This window comes from Hylobates moloch, unplaced genomic scaffold (assembly GCF_009828535.3).
Source record: "Hylobates moloch isolate HMO894 unplaced genomic scaffold, HMol_V3 SCAFFOLD_10, whole genome shotgun sequence".
NCBI lineage: Eukaryota > Metazoa > Chordata > Mammalia > Primates > Hylobatidae > Hylobates > Hylobates moloch.
In genome coordinates this window covers 21,248,532-21,262,152 of record NW_026652285.1, presented here as the reverse complement: position 1 = coordinate 21,262,152, position 13,621 = coordinate 21,248,532, and the positions used below count along the sequence as shown (strand labels likewise).

Genomic DNA, 13,621 nt, shown 5'->3' with positions numbered 1-13,621 from the left:
TATATTCAACAAACCTGTTACGTATTCATTTCCAAATGTGCCTGGAATCAAACCAGGCCATCAGAAGTCAGCATCACCAAGCAATTCTATCTTTCACCCCGTGTTCACTTTTCAGATCTGACACATTTCCATTCCCCTCTGAACTTGCAATCTCCGGGCCTCTCAGAGAGGAGACGTTTCCATTCTTTCCATTCTCAATCCTCTGATCTCTTAGAGATGAGGCAATTCTATTTTCACTGTACTGATATAAGAAATACTGATAGGAAAAAATAAATATCTGGTTTGGCTTCCCACCCTCTCTAGGATAAATCTTGGCTGTTCTGGGAACATTAATTAAAGTGAGTGTATGGTTGCTTTTAAAGTTTAGGTATTTCCCTACCCAGTCACTTTATTTGGGGCTTTGGGGTTCACACACAGGTACTCTCTTAATTATTGAGTCCAGTAATTTTTGTAGTCTCAGAGAAGGGTGCTTTCTCTAATCAGAAGCCCATAATGTCCTACCCAGTGCCTGTGCATTTAAAAGCTCTTATACCTCCTTTTCGTCGAGTGCCACTCTCATCTTCTTCTAGATCATGCTCTTCATCTGGGGGGATAAATGATCAGTATTAGTAATTAGTGGTTCACAGTCTTATGTTCTGTGTTTTTTTTTTGAGATAGAGTCTTGCTCTGTTGCCCAGGCTAGAGTGCAGTGGAACTATTTCGGCTCACTGCAAATACCATGTCCGGGGTTCGAGGGATTCTCCTGCCTCAGCCCCCTGAGGAGCTAGGAGTACAGGTGCCCACCACCATGCCAGGCTAATTTTTGTATTTTTAGTAGAGACGGGGTTTCACTATGTTGGCCAGGTTGGTCTTGAACTCCTGGAGTCAGGTGATCCGCCCTCCTCGGCCTCCCAAAGTATTGGGATTACAGGTGTGAGCTACTGCGTCCAGCCAGTCAGTCTCATGTCCTTTATATGGAGAGGTCCCCTTTCTCTGAGCTCATCATACTCTCTTCTTTAAGGAAAGTTTAATTACTGTTTTTTTTTGTCTGTTTTTTAGGCAGAGTTTCACTCTTTGTTGCCCAGGCTGGAGTGCAATGGCGTGATCTCGACTCACTGCAACCTCTACCTTCCGGGTTCAAGCGATTCTTCCCGAGTAGCTCAGCCTCCCGAGTAGCTGGGATTACAGGCTCACATCACCATGCCCAGCTAATTTTGTATCTTTAGTAGAGATGGGGATTCTCCATGTTGATCAGGCTGGTCTCAAATTCCTGACCTCAGATGATCCGCCCACCTTGGCCTCCCAAAGTGCTGGGATTACAGGCGTGAGCCACCGTGCCTGGCAATTACTTGTTCTTAAAAAAAAAAAATTAATTTGTCACCTTCAAACTGGCCCTCTCCTTCCCTTCCCTTTCATTTATTCATAAGCATGTTGAAGTACTTATTACATGCACGACATTGCACTAGGAACTGGGGACAAGCAATAAACAAAACTGTCAGAGTTCCTGCCCTCGTGGAGCTTCCAGTCCATCGGATTATTTAGATGTCTATCACCAGAATCCTAATCCTTTTCCTCAAACTCTATTTCTCCTTCCCTCTGGAATTCTCTTCAAAATTATTATCTCTATGCAAGCATTCTCTCTAGTTTTAAGCACTCTAGAGTTAGGATGTTAGAGTGTGTGTGTGTGTGTGTGTGTGTGTGAGAACAACCCTCTGTGATTGGCTGGGTGCGGTGGCTCATGCCTGTAATTCCAACACTTTGGGAGGCCAAGGCGGGCAGATCATGAGGTCAGGAGTTGGAGACTAGCCTGGCCAACATGGTGAAACCCCGTCTCTACTAAAAATACAAAAATTAGCCGGGCCTGTGGCAGGCACCTGTAACCCCGGCTACTCAGGAGGCTGAGGCAGGAGAATTGCTTGAATCCAGGAGGCAGAGGTTGCAGTGAGTCGAGATTGTGCCACTGCACTCCAGCCTGAGTGACAGAGCAAGACTCTGTCCCGGGGAAAAAACAAAAAACAAAAAACCCTCTTTGATTAATTAGTCCTTAATCCTTAATGTATCCATCTTTGGTCAGCTGTAATGGAGGCTGGTCATGTACATAATTTTATGTTCCTAGTACTTGGGGCTTGTAGTTATCTTTTTACTGTTTTTATTCAGCATGCCTTGTTCATTAGAGTATAAGCTCCTGAGGGTAGCTGGAATGGTCTTTTAATTAATTGCCATAGATTCACAATGGGTTGTAAGTCAATGCCAGTGTCTAACTCCAGTCAAATGTTTATATGGTCAAAGTTATACCACAATAGGCCTAAGTTTCTTACTCCCATTAACCGGTTTCATTTCATCACATTACCTGATAAAATAGGAATTGGGCCCTTATAAAGTAAATATGTGTACCAGAATCATAATTAGCTATTTTATACATGGGGCAAAGTGAAGAAAAATACACTCGCTATTCTTTTCATTACCACCATGCTCTTTTCCCACTCTCTCACTCACACATATATACACACATATGCACAGTAGATAGGGTATAATAAGCAATGTTTTGAGGGCTGAATACTCAGCTCCTCTTGGCCACATTTACTTTCCTTTCTCCTGAGTCTTAACGACATTTGCTTGTCTTGCTTCTCCATAGTTTTGCCACTAAATGAAGCTTTGACATTTCTCTTTCTTTTTTTAAATGTAATGTTTATAGGGCAATATGAGTTCTGGTATGTCAAAGTGGGGAAGTAAGCTCCAAGCTCATAGGTAAGAAGGAGCAGCATAAAAATATATTAGAATACTATAAAGCATTAAAGGAGTAATTGATTTCAAGTAAGAAAGAGACTGATACGGCCAGGTGTGGTGGCTCACGCCCGTAATCCCAGCACTCTTGTAGGCTGAGATGGGAGGATCACTTGAGCCCAAGAGTTAGACACCAGCATAGACAACAGAGCAAGACCCTGTCTCTATAAAAAATAAAAATAAAAATTAGCTAAGCACAGTGATGCACACCTGTAGTTCCAGCTACCTGGGAGACTGAGGCGGGAGGATTGCCTGAGCCCAGGAGTTTGAGCCTGCAGTAAGCCACGATTGCACCACTGCAGTCCAGCCTGGGCCTGGGCAACAGAGTGAAACCTTGTCTCTAAAAAAAAAAAAGACGGATACGCTGGGAAATAAAATATATATATATATGCCCTACAATATAGTATGGGAAAAGGAGCAATTTTACTCAACAGTTCTTATAGCCATGTATGATCTAGAGGCAGAGAATGTTCTACTTGCCATCTGTAGTGCTCCCTCAACCCTACCATGAGGAATAAAACAATCTAAGCTAATGGAGGAGTGAAATCAAATATAGGAAACAGATCATGCTGAAATAAATCACATTAAACATTCTTTGCACGTTGTCTTCTCGTTACTCGTCCACTTCCTTCCTTTCTCAGTTATGATGCATTTCCTTTTCGACATGGGACTAATTTTAGGATTGGAAACATTAGAGGAAAAGTTGGTACATCCTCAGTTTTAGAGATACCCAATAATTTGGACAGAGAGTAGCTCTTTTGTTGATATCAAACAACTCCATCACAAAGACCAATAATTTGCTGTGCTTAGGCACTTTTGCAGAGAGGGTTTATTCTACCTCTGCTGTCTGTGCACAGCTGTCTCTTCCTCCCAATTCTAATCAATGTAAATTGGGTCAGATCTCCACTGTGAATTACAAATTGGATCCGAAGTTGGAGGGTCACAGTGCTGCTACTCCACCTCCTTCCCACCGCCATTAGATGGGAAGCTTCACCAAAGATCTTTTCTAAATAAATCAGACTTTATTGTAAAACTCGGCCACTGACGAGACATAACCTCATTAACATTGATTTTAAAATAAATTATTGAAAGTGGCTTGCCTGCTCTTTGCATTTGTAAAATAGGAGAATGTAAATGTATTTGCAATGATAAAAATGAAAACTAAAACTTAATTCCTTTATTCTTTCGGGCAACAGCACTTAATCTAGTCATAATACAAAGATGGAACAATAGAAATGTGTTCTATACAGTTCAGTTCCAGACCAGATACTCTTGATTTCCACTGCACTTTTGGAATCAACTAGAAAGAAAAAAAAACATTGGCTATAGAGCTTTTATATCATTCACCGCCATTACTAAGCTCTACGATGATGGATGTAAATGGGGAAGCTCCAATCCCCACATCTGTTTTATCTAACACTGTCCTTCCCAGGTGGCTGAAAGTAGGCTCAAATCAAGAAGACTTCCCATTGGTGGGCTTGGCGCTATGCCTCTGGGGTCTTTGGAAGACTGGGTAGGGGGCACTGTCACATAGTGAAAGAAAACACCATTCACAGCTAGTTGTGAAAATTACACCCCTAGACACCTCCCTAGGTTCAGAGGGCACAAGTTATCTCAGATCTTTCCATGAAACTGAACAGGTGTCTTCCAACTCCAGAGTCAAAGACAACTATTTTATGACAACAGAAAAAAAGTCCTGTTGCTCACAAAAAGGGGTGGGTTAAATAGCTAAAGTTCTCATTTTTATTAATCTGTAATGTGACACTTTAATTTTAAGAGACTATTTAAAAAATTTTTTTTAGGCTAAAGAGCTTGTTGAATTTCTTTATAAGAATATTATTAGGCATTTCAGCATTAAATCTACTGAAATACATCTTCATTTAAGAGTGAATTGAAATTTATGTGCTAGCTCAACTTTAAACAGTAATGGATTATAATGGTCCTTGCTCCTAACAGGGCATATGGGACCCCAACCTTACATAGGTTTTAAACAAATTAACCTCTAAAGATTACTGTCCACTTATCACATTAAATGCTCTACTTGATCCCCAAATATCTCATCTCAATTGGGAAAACAGTTGAAGAAGATTCTGTTAACTGTGCGAACATGTAAGAGAACCATGGGGCATCACAAATGAGCATCAGTATCCGGAGAGTCGATTTCAATCAACATTCTTGGCACAATGTCAGGGACACTAATGAGAGGCTGAGAGGAATAGGACACTGAATCCACCTCAGAGGGACAGAGAGGAGCCAGCAGCTTCTCATGACACCTGGCTATTTTCTGAACTGCTGCTCTGACACTCCTCTGACATCGGCTACACTGATATCAGAAAGAATAACATTAGAAAAAAATGACTAAATCAGAAAGAGGGGAAATCACTTACTTCCCCAAACAAAGAAAGTGACAAAAGCTTCAAAAAATGCCAACTGTGTAAATGTGCAACCAGATGTCAAGGTGCTGTGGTGACAGATGCAACAGAAATACAGATAGACTCAAGGTGCAAAGGGGACATGCAGAAAAGTAGAAATAAACTGCTTCCCGGCATGCACAGATATGTTATAAATCCACGGATGTATAGCACCTCATCAGACTACATGCAAAATACAAGCAAGATGCTAATAACACATTTAATTCTCTTTTGTGTATTTGGTTATCTCAACTGTTACCTCAAAATATTTGCATCCTATTTCAGTGATATGGGCTTGATGTATAAGATATTAAACTCAATTTGTGCTAACTGCAACACTTGGAATGCACTGAATTTAACTTCACAAATAATACCTAAGCATCTACTAATTGGGGAGAAAGACCTGAATACAAATCACTGGTGAGGGCTAAAACAAAGCTTAATTCTAGTTGAGTATCTGGGAAGGTGTCACTGAGGAGACATATTTGAGCAGAATGTGTACAATTCCACAGGCTGAGATCAGGGGGATGGTCTAGGTAGAAGAAACAACATGATTCTAGTTTTGGTGCTGGCCAAGCAGCACTGTGTGGCTGGGGCTCAGTAGGCATGGGAGTAAGACAGAGAAAAGTCCAGAAGTTCAGAGGAGGCCTGATGATGGTGTTGACTCTTCCCTGATGCTCTTTCTTCATAAACTTTGTATTTTTGGTCTCCATTTTGTTTCATTTCCTTAGACTTCTTATCTTCACTGTTCCCCCTTCCTGTGGGTCTGAACAACTGTACAGGGGGAAAAAAAATTCCACAGAATGCTTGTTTCCATTTGACTCAAAATTTTAAAAACTCAGTTATATGCTTTATTTTAAAGCAATCTGGTTTCTAGGTCTATAATAACACCCTGGGGCAGTGTGGGCAGCATTGGAATGTGCACAGAAATTCCCAAAGATGGCTCGTCATCTCTCTTTCCATTTGCTCTTCTGAAATCTCTCTAGAGAACACAGCCGGATTCCGTTGCCATTGCAGCTGCTACAAGGCCCCAGTTACAGCACTTCAATGGTCTCAGACGTCTTGCTGGATCCCAGCCTTGAGACCCCAGACAAAGCGAAACCTGATAAAAGTTGTCCTTTTGTGGAATCTTGAATCATGGAGCTGGGCCTATGCTGGCCTGTAAAATAACTTCGGGGGTGGTGGTGGTGGTGGTGAGAGAGGGCTCAGAAAAGCCTCCGTTTTCTACATATTGCTTTAGCATTTCTTTGTGGTAGTTCCCTGCAGTTTAATCTACTGCAAATGAGATCCTAAAAAAATCAAGGGCCCACATATGCTCGACACGGATGTTCAGAAATTCCACCAGATACCAACCTTGAAACCATATTTTCCAGGACTAACGTTTTTGTGGCCTGGCTGAAAACCTTGAGTGCTCTGGTTTCCCCTCATGGGGAGAAGAGTGCTAGCTACGTAGCAAATGCTAATTATCCCATGATTAATGTGATGGAGTGAGTTTAATGTGATGACCCATACATTATTTTGATTACAAAAAAACATTTTTTATTGACTTGGTATGTATTACATACACTTTTCTCCCTGTTAGGAAGCCCATCTAAATTATACTCTGGAAGGAAGGTCTCACTTACATGGCTTTCCCTATAGAGACAGTGTGGGCTTGTGTGGGCCCCATCCCAAAAGGGAGGATTAGCAGAACCATCAATGTTAAATATCCTCTACAAAGCACATTTACCTATTATAATGAAACAAATGTTAGAGGCCCACATCATTTGACTCTTGATGAGTATGCAGTGTTAGCACAATCCAACGTTACTGTAGGCTGTCCCTCCACCCAGCACCTGGCCTCATAGTAAAAATGGGCCTGAGCAGAAGGTGCACTCCACATTCCATCTGTTCAGGATTTTCAATTTCACCTGCTCCATACATATAGCTGGAAATAACCAACTGGACTGTCTTGGGTCTGGTTCGAGAGGGCAGGGACCTAACCATCCCTAGTTCTTCAAGGAGGTAACGCTTCCTGTTTAAACACCATCACATTAATAACAGCCAGCATTTACTGAGTACTCACTGTATGCCATTGTTTGCCAGGGCTCTGTGCTAAGAACTTTACACATGTCAGTTCTAGACTCCTCAGCACATCCCTCTGAGACAGCTACTATTGTTTTCCCTGTTTTACAGGTAATACAATCAGACAGAGAGGGCAAGTAACTTGCTCAAGATCTCACAGCTAGTAGGTGGCAGAGCAAATCCATCCTGATTTAGAGCTAGTATCTGTGCTTAGGATACCATTGCTGTCTCATGTGCCGCTGCTTGGTAGGTGGTCTTATGAGAGGGCAGCAGAAAGGAGACAGTGTTAGGCCCCCTCACATTCCCTTCTTAATTTCTCCAGGTGTGGCACTATGCAAAATTCAAACAGCAAGTTCAGAAGCAACAGCTAAGTGGAGTGGACAGGAAGCTGGGTGATGGAAACTTGTGGCTGAAATATTCATATGATAATTAAATGCCAATATATCCCACCTCCAACTCTGACTGTAAGAACTGTGATGGATAGAGGCTTATGGGAAAGAACCTGTTGGCTGGGTACAGTGTTGTCCTTTGGAAACTAGGTGCAGTTTAGCTGTTGTTTCCCTAACCTGCAGAGATCCTGGATTTCCTACTGTGTGGCCTTCATCACTTCCAATGGGCAGCTGTTGTGGATAGAAGTTAAATGCACCCACAGACCAGTCTTCATGCCCTTGGGACCACTCCAACCTACCAGCTGGTGGGAATTTTGGAAAAATGCCCTGATACTCTGGGCAGTGCTGCATTGGCCAAGGGGAGGAGTTTAGGAAGCAGGAGAAAGATGGTCATTAGGAAGCCAATCATACATTCACTGCCTACTCCTGGGGTAAGGTGACAGTCCCAAACTCATCTTATTTTTTGAGGACTCTTTCTCTTTATTCTCCCTTGCTCTGTGTCTCTGAGCATCAGCCCCCTCCCTCCTGGCTCCTTTGAAAACGAAACATGGTGCAGAAAAAGTCCCTTTCTTTCCACCTGAGGTTCACTGAGGTTTTCCCAGAGCATTCTTCCACAGTTGTAACCCAAAGTGGAGTGTCACCCGGATATTTCCCCAAGCCTGGGCAGGAGTGAGCAGAATGTGAGCTCACTAGGAAGATTCTGGCCAAGTTGGGGAGTGCATCTCCTTTTAGGGAGTATCGTGAATTAGATCCATTTCTGCACCCTGCTGTTGCAATGGAGCCGACTGTGAAAGGGAAGATTCTCAGAGGAGCTGTGTTTTAATGTAGCAATTTGATTCAATTTTCCACTCTATAAAATTACCCATCACTGCTCGTTGCTTTCTAACAGACACCTTCACTCTTAATTTAACAATCCTATCGAATTCTGCCAGGGAAATTGGAAAAATTTATCACCTGTGAAATTTTATTTTCCTTTGGTTGTATCTGTTTTTGTAAAACTTCATTAACGACGATGACTTGCTGAGGAAATTATCATTTTTTTTAACATCAGACACAAGAAATGGCTCGACCTCAACCAAGATATCATTTGCATAATAAAACACAACAAAAAGGCTGGAGAAGTCGGTACTGGCAGAGGCTGGAAGTGCTAGGAGAAGAAGCAGGCTCTCCTTGGTGGGTGGGTGAAGTCCCCAGCAGGGCAGGGACATGTGGTCACAGTCCCGCCCCTTGACTCAGGAAGCAATGACGTAGCTTCTTCCCCAGGAAGAGATGAATGCACCGTGGAGAGGGTCGGATGCTCTTCTTAGGAAGCCTTGAAATCCAAGTTGCCTACTGATGATGCTTTCAGCAACCAGCCCCGTCTTCAGGGACTTGAGTGTTAGATTCACCTTAGTTCTTAGGTTCATCTGGGATTGAGGTTCATCTGGGTTCATCTGGGATCTAAATTGCTATAAATTTAGGCTTAACTTGAATTTCTCAGCAGAGCACTGAACTCCTGGCAAATTTCCATAGGAACGATCTTTCTGAATGGACTTAAGATTAGCATTCCTGTGGTCTAACTACTTCACAATTAAAAGGCTCAGGCTTTGGTTCTCCACTGTCTGACCCCCACTGAGCTCTGCACCATTCACCAGCTGCTGTTATCCCCACCAGACATGGCTATGCAGAAGCAGTGATGACTATACATTTTTTGAGATGCTAGTTTTCATGCCTTTGGAAGAAAGGAAATATATAGAGTAGACCTGCTGTAATGATTAGCAGATAAAACATGTTAGGGTTATTTTTAAGAGATGTGATTTGATTCATGAATCAAACTAGGTAATAATGAGTTGTTCTCTATCAAGGTTTACTATCAAGGTTTGGTCTATCAAGGTATTACTAGAAAGGTTGGTCAGCATTTCCATATTTCAGAGTTTTGAAATCCTTCATAATTTGAAGCGATTTTAATGTAAGTATTGTTGACTCTGTAACCTGGTGGACACATGTAATAAGTTACTTCACATGGCATGGATAGAAGACACTCTCTAATCAAATTCTTCCTGCTCCCAGAGCAAGGCAGAGCCTCATTACCCACTTCCCTACAATCTCATAAAGCGTCCCACATTATCTCCTTCAGAGGATGAAGGTAAGATTTGGCTTCTTTTGGAATTTTCAGTTATTATTCTTCTACCAGGTCATGAGTTTCTGAAACTAGCAGAAGATAATCAGAGGACAAAATTTCTCACCTGGCAAGACTTCGTAAATATCTTCTTCTTCTTTCTCCTCTATAGGCTCTTTTATCCCCACACTCCCAGGCAAGATAGTGGGTCTGCACTGGGAACCAGAACTTGGGGAGTCAAAACCATCAATATCATCATATGTCTCTTCTTTTTCTTCTTCCTCCTCATCCTCTTCATATGGAATGGTTAAGGAGCTCAGATCTGCCAGGGCAAAGATGAGAATGAATCAAGAAACAGAGAAAAAGAAAATAAGAAGACAGGAAAGGAAAGAGGGAGAAGGAGGAGGAGGGATGAGAGTAAAATATGTCAAATGAAAATGAAACATCACGTTAAATGCTATTATTTCTAATGTGGGCTTTGGTGGCAGGAAATCTACAGAAAAGGCCAGAATAGCACTGCATCAGGTTTAAACCATCAACATAAATCCTTCCTTGCAATAAAACTTGATCAGAGTGAAGCAGCCTGAAAAGTATGGGTGTGTGAATGAGAACACGAGGCAAAGGGAAGAAAATAGGCCAGAAGAGGAAAAGCCAGTGTGCTATACACATCTTATCACGTAGAAAACTGGAAGGGTGAGTGAAGGCTTGCAGTCCTCCAGGGTGCTCAGGCCATGGGAACTATGGTGGCCTCTGTAGGGTGCTGGAGCTGTCAGAAGCTCATCTCCCCAGTGATTTCACTGCAGAATTTCAGACAAGTTTGTTTGCAGAGAAAAAAATGGGCAACAGCGGAAGATAAAAAGAAATGGGATACGGAAAGATATAACAGTAATACAAGACCAAATGGAATGGCTGAACAATGCAGTTACCATGTCCTTTTGCAACTGCATCGTCTAGCTGACCTTAAAGTGGGTCACTGCATAGAAGGTGTTGAGCCATCACAGCACTGGGGAGCACCAGGGCAGGGGAGGGAGATTGCTTTTTTATTTTAATGGGGAACTGGGAATGTTCATTCTCTGATGTATACTACAGAGTGCTCTCTGAAACACTGCTGAGGGCCCTCTGCAGGATGGGTGAGTGCAGTCAGCATACTCTGGGGAAGGAAAGGATGGAGAGACGTCCAATGTTCATTTCAAAATGCAATAAAATTGTTTGGCTTGATTAGGCTTTTAATAAAGATTTTGCAACAATTTTCATCTGAATTTTGGTGCCGCCACATATGAGGAAAAGATCAAAAACACATTTGTGGCTTAAACCATATGTTATTATTTTGTTTGTTTTAAAATAAAATGGAATGAATAATTTCTTCAATGTGGGATTCTGAAAGTACCACAGGGTACAGCTCAATAAAGCTGCTTTGAGTTTTATTGAGGTTTACACACTTAGGGGTATATTACACGCATAAATCCAAGGCACCTAGATGAGAGTGTACCCTGTAGTCTTGCCATCAATGTTCATGTTTGCCTAGTTCCAGTCTATTATACGTGACGCTGTTGGTAGATGCAATAGTTTTCTTTTGTGATAGCAAAGGCATAACTGAGTAAAACAGGCAATTCTTGTAATTAAAGCTCTGGTGCTTCCTCTTTTTATCCATAATAAAATCTTATAGCAGAATAAAAAACTGAGATGAAAAGGCTTTGTGTTTTTAGGTTGACGTGTGTCTTTCTAGGTCAGGGGCCATGTATAAAGTTGGTGTTTCTGCCTTTCTGCAGAACAGAGGTAGGGTCCTGCCATGATGGTAGGTGACGATTATCTAATACCAAGTGACTCACTCAAGGTTGGCTTCTACCTGACAGACCACTCCCAGATAAGGCTTCCCTGGCCACTGTTTCTGCCTTGCCTACAGGCTGGCCAGCAGAGGGTACTCTAAGAGCAGTCATTTACCATCTTCAGGCAGGACTCTTCCCATCCCAAAGCAAGGAACATCTTATTGCGGCTTGGGAAATAACAATTTGTTTTTAAAGTCCAATGTCCCTGAAGACCATCTAGATTGGTTTAGATTTCTACTTCCTCCTAAGACTCAAATAAGGAGATTTTGAACCTCAATTGCAACTAGATGACTTTAAGTTGGATATTATGGATTTCTTTTCCAGAATATAAGGGGTTAGGAGACACTGAATTGGGCTGAGCTGATTTTTATAATCTCCTTTTCTAGTGATTTTGAATATTACAGACTTGCCTGTAGGTAGGTGGATGAGCTATGATACCAGAGGTCCTCCCAAGGTTGATAATGTCTTTACCTTCTCATTCACACATAGTACTATTTGTTGTTGTAATATGGGGAATGTGGTAGGAAAGGTAGAGGTGAGAAAGGGCAGAAAAAATACATACTGAAGTCTGTAGATTATATTTATGCAACATAACTTCAACTGCAAATCAACTCAAGTATTATTTCTGTAACAATGACACTTACCCTTTAACAAGAAACTTATTTGATCCACCCAGTCTCTGGCTTCTGCTGGACTAGTAGCTGTAAACTAGAGAAAAATCAGTGAATTAATTTATCACTGTCACTAAAATTTCCATGAATCTTGACAAGGATGTCCAAGGGGGAGGAACCACTGAGTTTCAGAGTCAAGTTTAAAGCTCAGGATTCTCTGCCTGCTTAACATATAGAAAAAAGACCAAATATTTCACTCAAACTGTTTTTTTTCTTCTGCAATTTTGCATACCCAGAGATGACAGCTCTTTGAGTCTAGACATTCAGATCCTTGTGCATTCTTTCATTTGATTATCTATTCCTTCATCAGACATTTATTTGAGAAAAGTTTACAAGAAAAAAAGCAAACCAACCCACACACACGAAATGGGAACACTAAAAGGAGGCACATTTGGTAACAACTGGATATCAAGAGGAGACAGGGAGCACCTGTTGTTGCCTAGAGTAGATCAGAGTGGCTTGCTGAAATAACACCATTTTGGTTGGATTTTAAAGAAGAGTTGGTGGAAGCTGGTGGACAGAGTTGGACATTTTAGGTAGGCAGGCCTATGTGCAAAAGAACAGGAATGAGAACATGACTTATGGGGAAGCCTGGCAGATCAGCTTGACTGGAGAACAATAACAGATGAAGTTGGAGAGTTGAGGGTCAGAGAAGAGTTGGTAAAAGGGCTCAGTACTAGGAGTTCAGAGTTAAAACGTAGGCAACAGGAAGCCACTATCAGCTCTAGCAAAAGGAGTGGGGGATTCTTTCAATAGCAGTGAGTAGGAAGGATTGGAATAGAGAAATCTGGAGACAGAAGACCAACTAGTCCTCTGGATGAAGTGACAGGAACTTAACTATTGTGATAGCTGTGGGAATAAATAAGAAGGGAAAGAGCCAAAGGATATTGTAGAATCCACAGATCATGGTAATGATTTGGATTCAATAGGCCAAAGAAAAGAAGTAAATAAACTACATTCTGATTTACCAAATAGGCCAGTCAAGCATCAGCCTTTAGTAATTTTTTTATTTTAAATGAATCAACTTGAAATAATTGTTCCTGAAAAATATTTTAATTATCTGGCCATTAGGGTAAGGTAAAGATATATGCTATACAAAGAAACTGGATTCCTGCATAATGCTTATTAATAGATATTGTTATTCTTGATTTCTTAAAAACAAATTTCTATAAAAACATTTCTAGAAATACTGGTTTAGACTTGTTACATAAACTTTTACCTGGATGTGTTACTATCAGAATGTAATAATAAAAATAACTAGGAACATATTCAATGCATATATCTATATTACATATATTCATAAAGGACTCTATAGAAAAGTTTTAGTTCAAATTTTAAAAAATTTCTGGAAATTACATAATGAAGACCTAGGTCCTTTAACAAAATGAGAGTTAAGGTA

The 13,621-nt window shown here is 41.2% G+C and overlaps 1 protein-coding gene across 7 annotated transcripts in view; it reads right to left on the bottom strand.

Moving 5' to 3' along the window:
- Window positions 1-13,621, bottom strand: part of SKAP1 (src kinase associated phosphoprotein 1) — a 311,067-nt gene that overhangs the window by 36,990 nt on the left and 260,456 nt on the right. For all 7 annotated transcript variants that reach the window (XM_058446039.1, XM_058446040.1, XM_032163348.2 and 4 more), the window contains 3 exons: window positions 12,196-12,259; window positions 9,853-10,047; window positions 533-583 (listed from right to left, as the gene is read on the bottom strand). In XM_058446039.1, coding sequence (XP_058302022.1) covers window positions 533-583; window positions 9,853-10,047; window positions 12,196-12,259 — 310 coding nt within the window. The remainder of the gene's footprint in view (window positions 1-532; window positions 584-9,852; window positions 10,048-12,195; window positions 12,260-13,621) is intronic.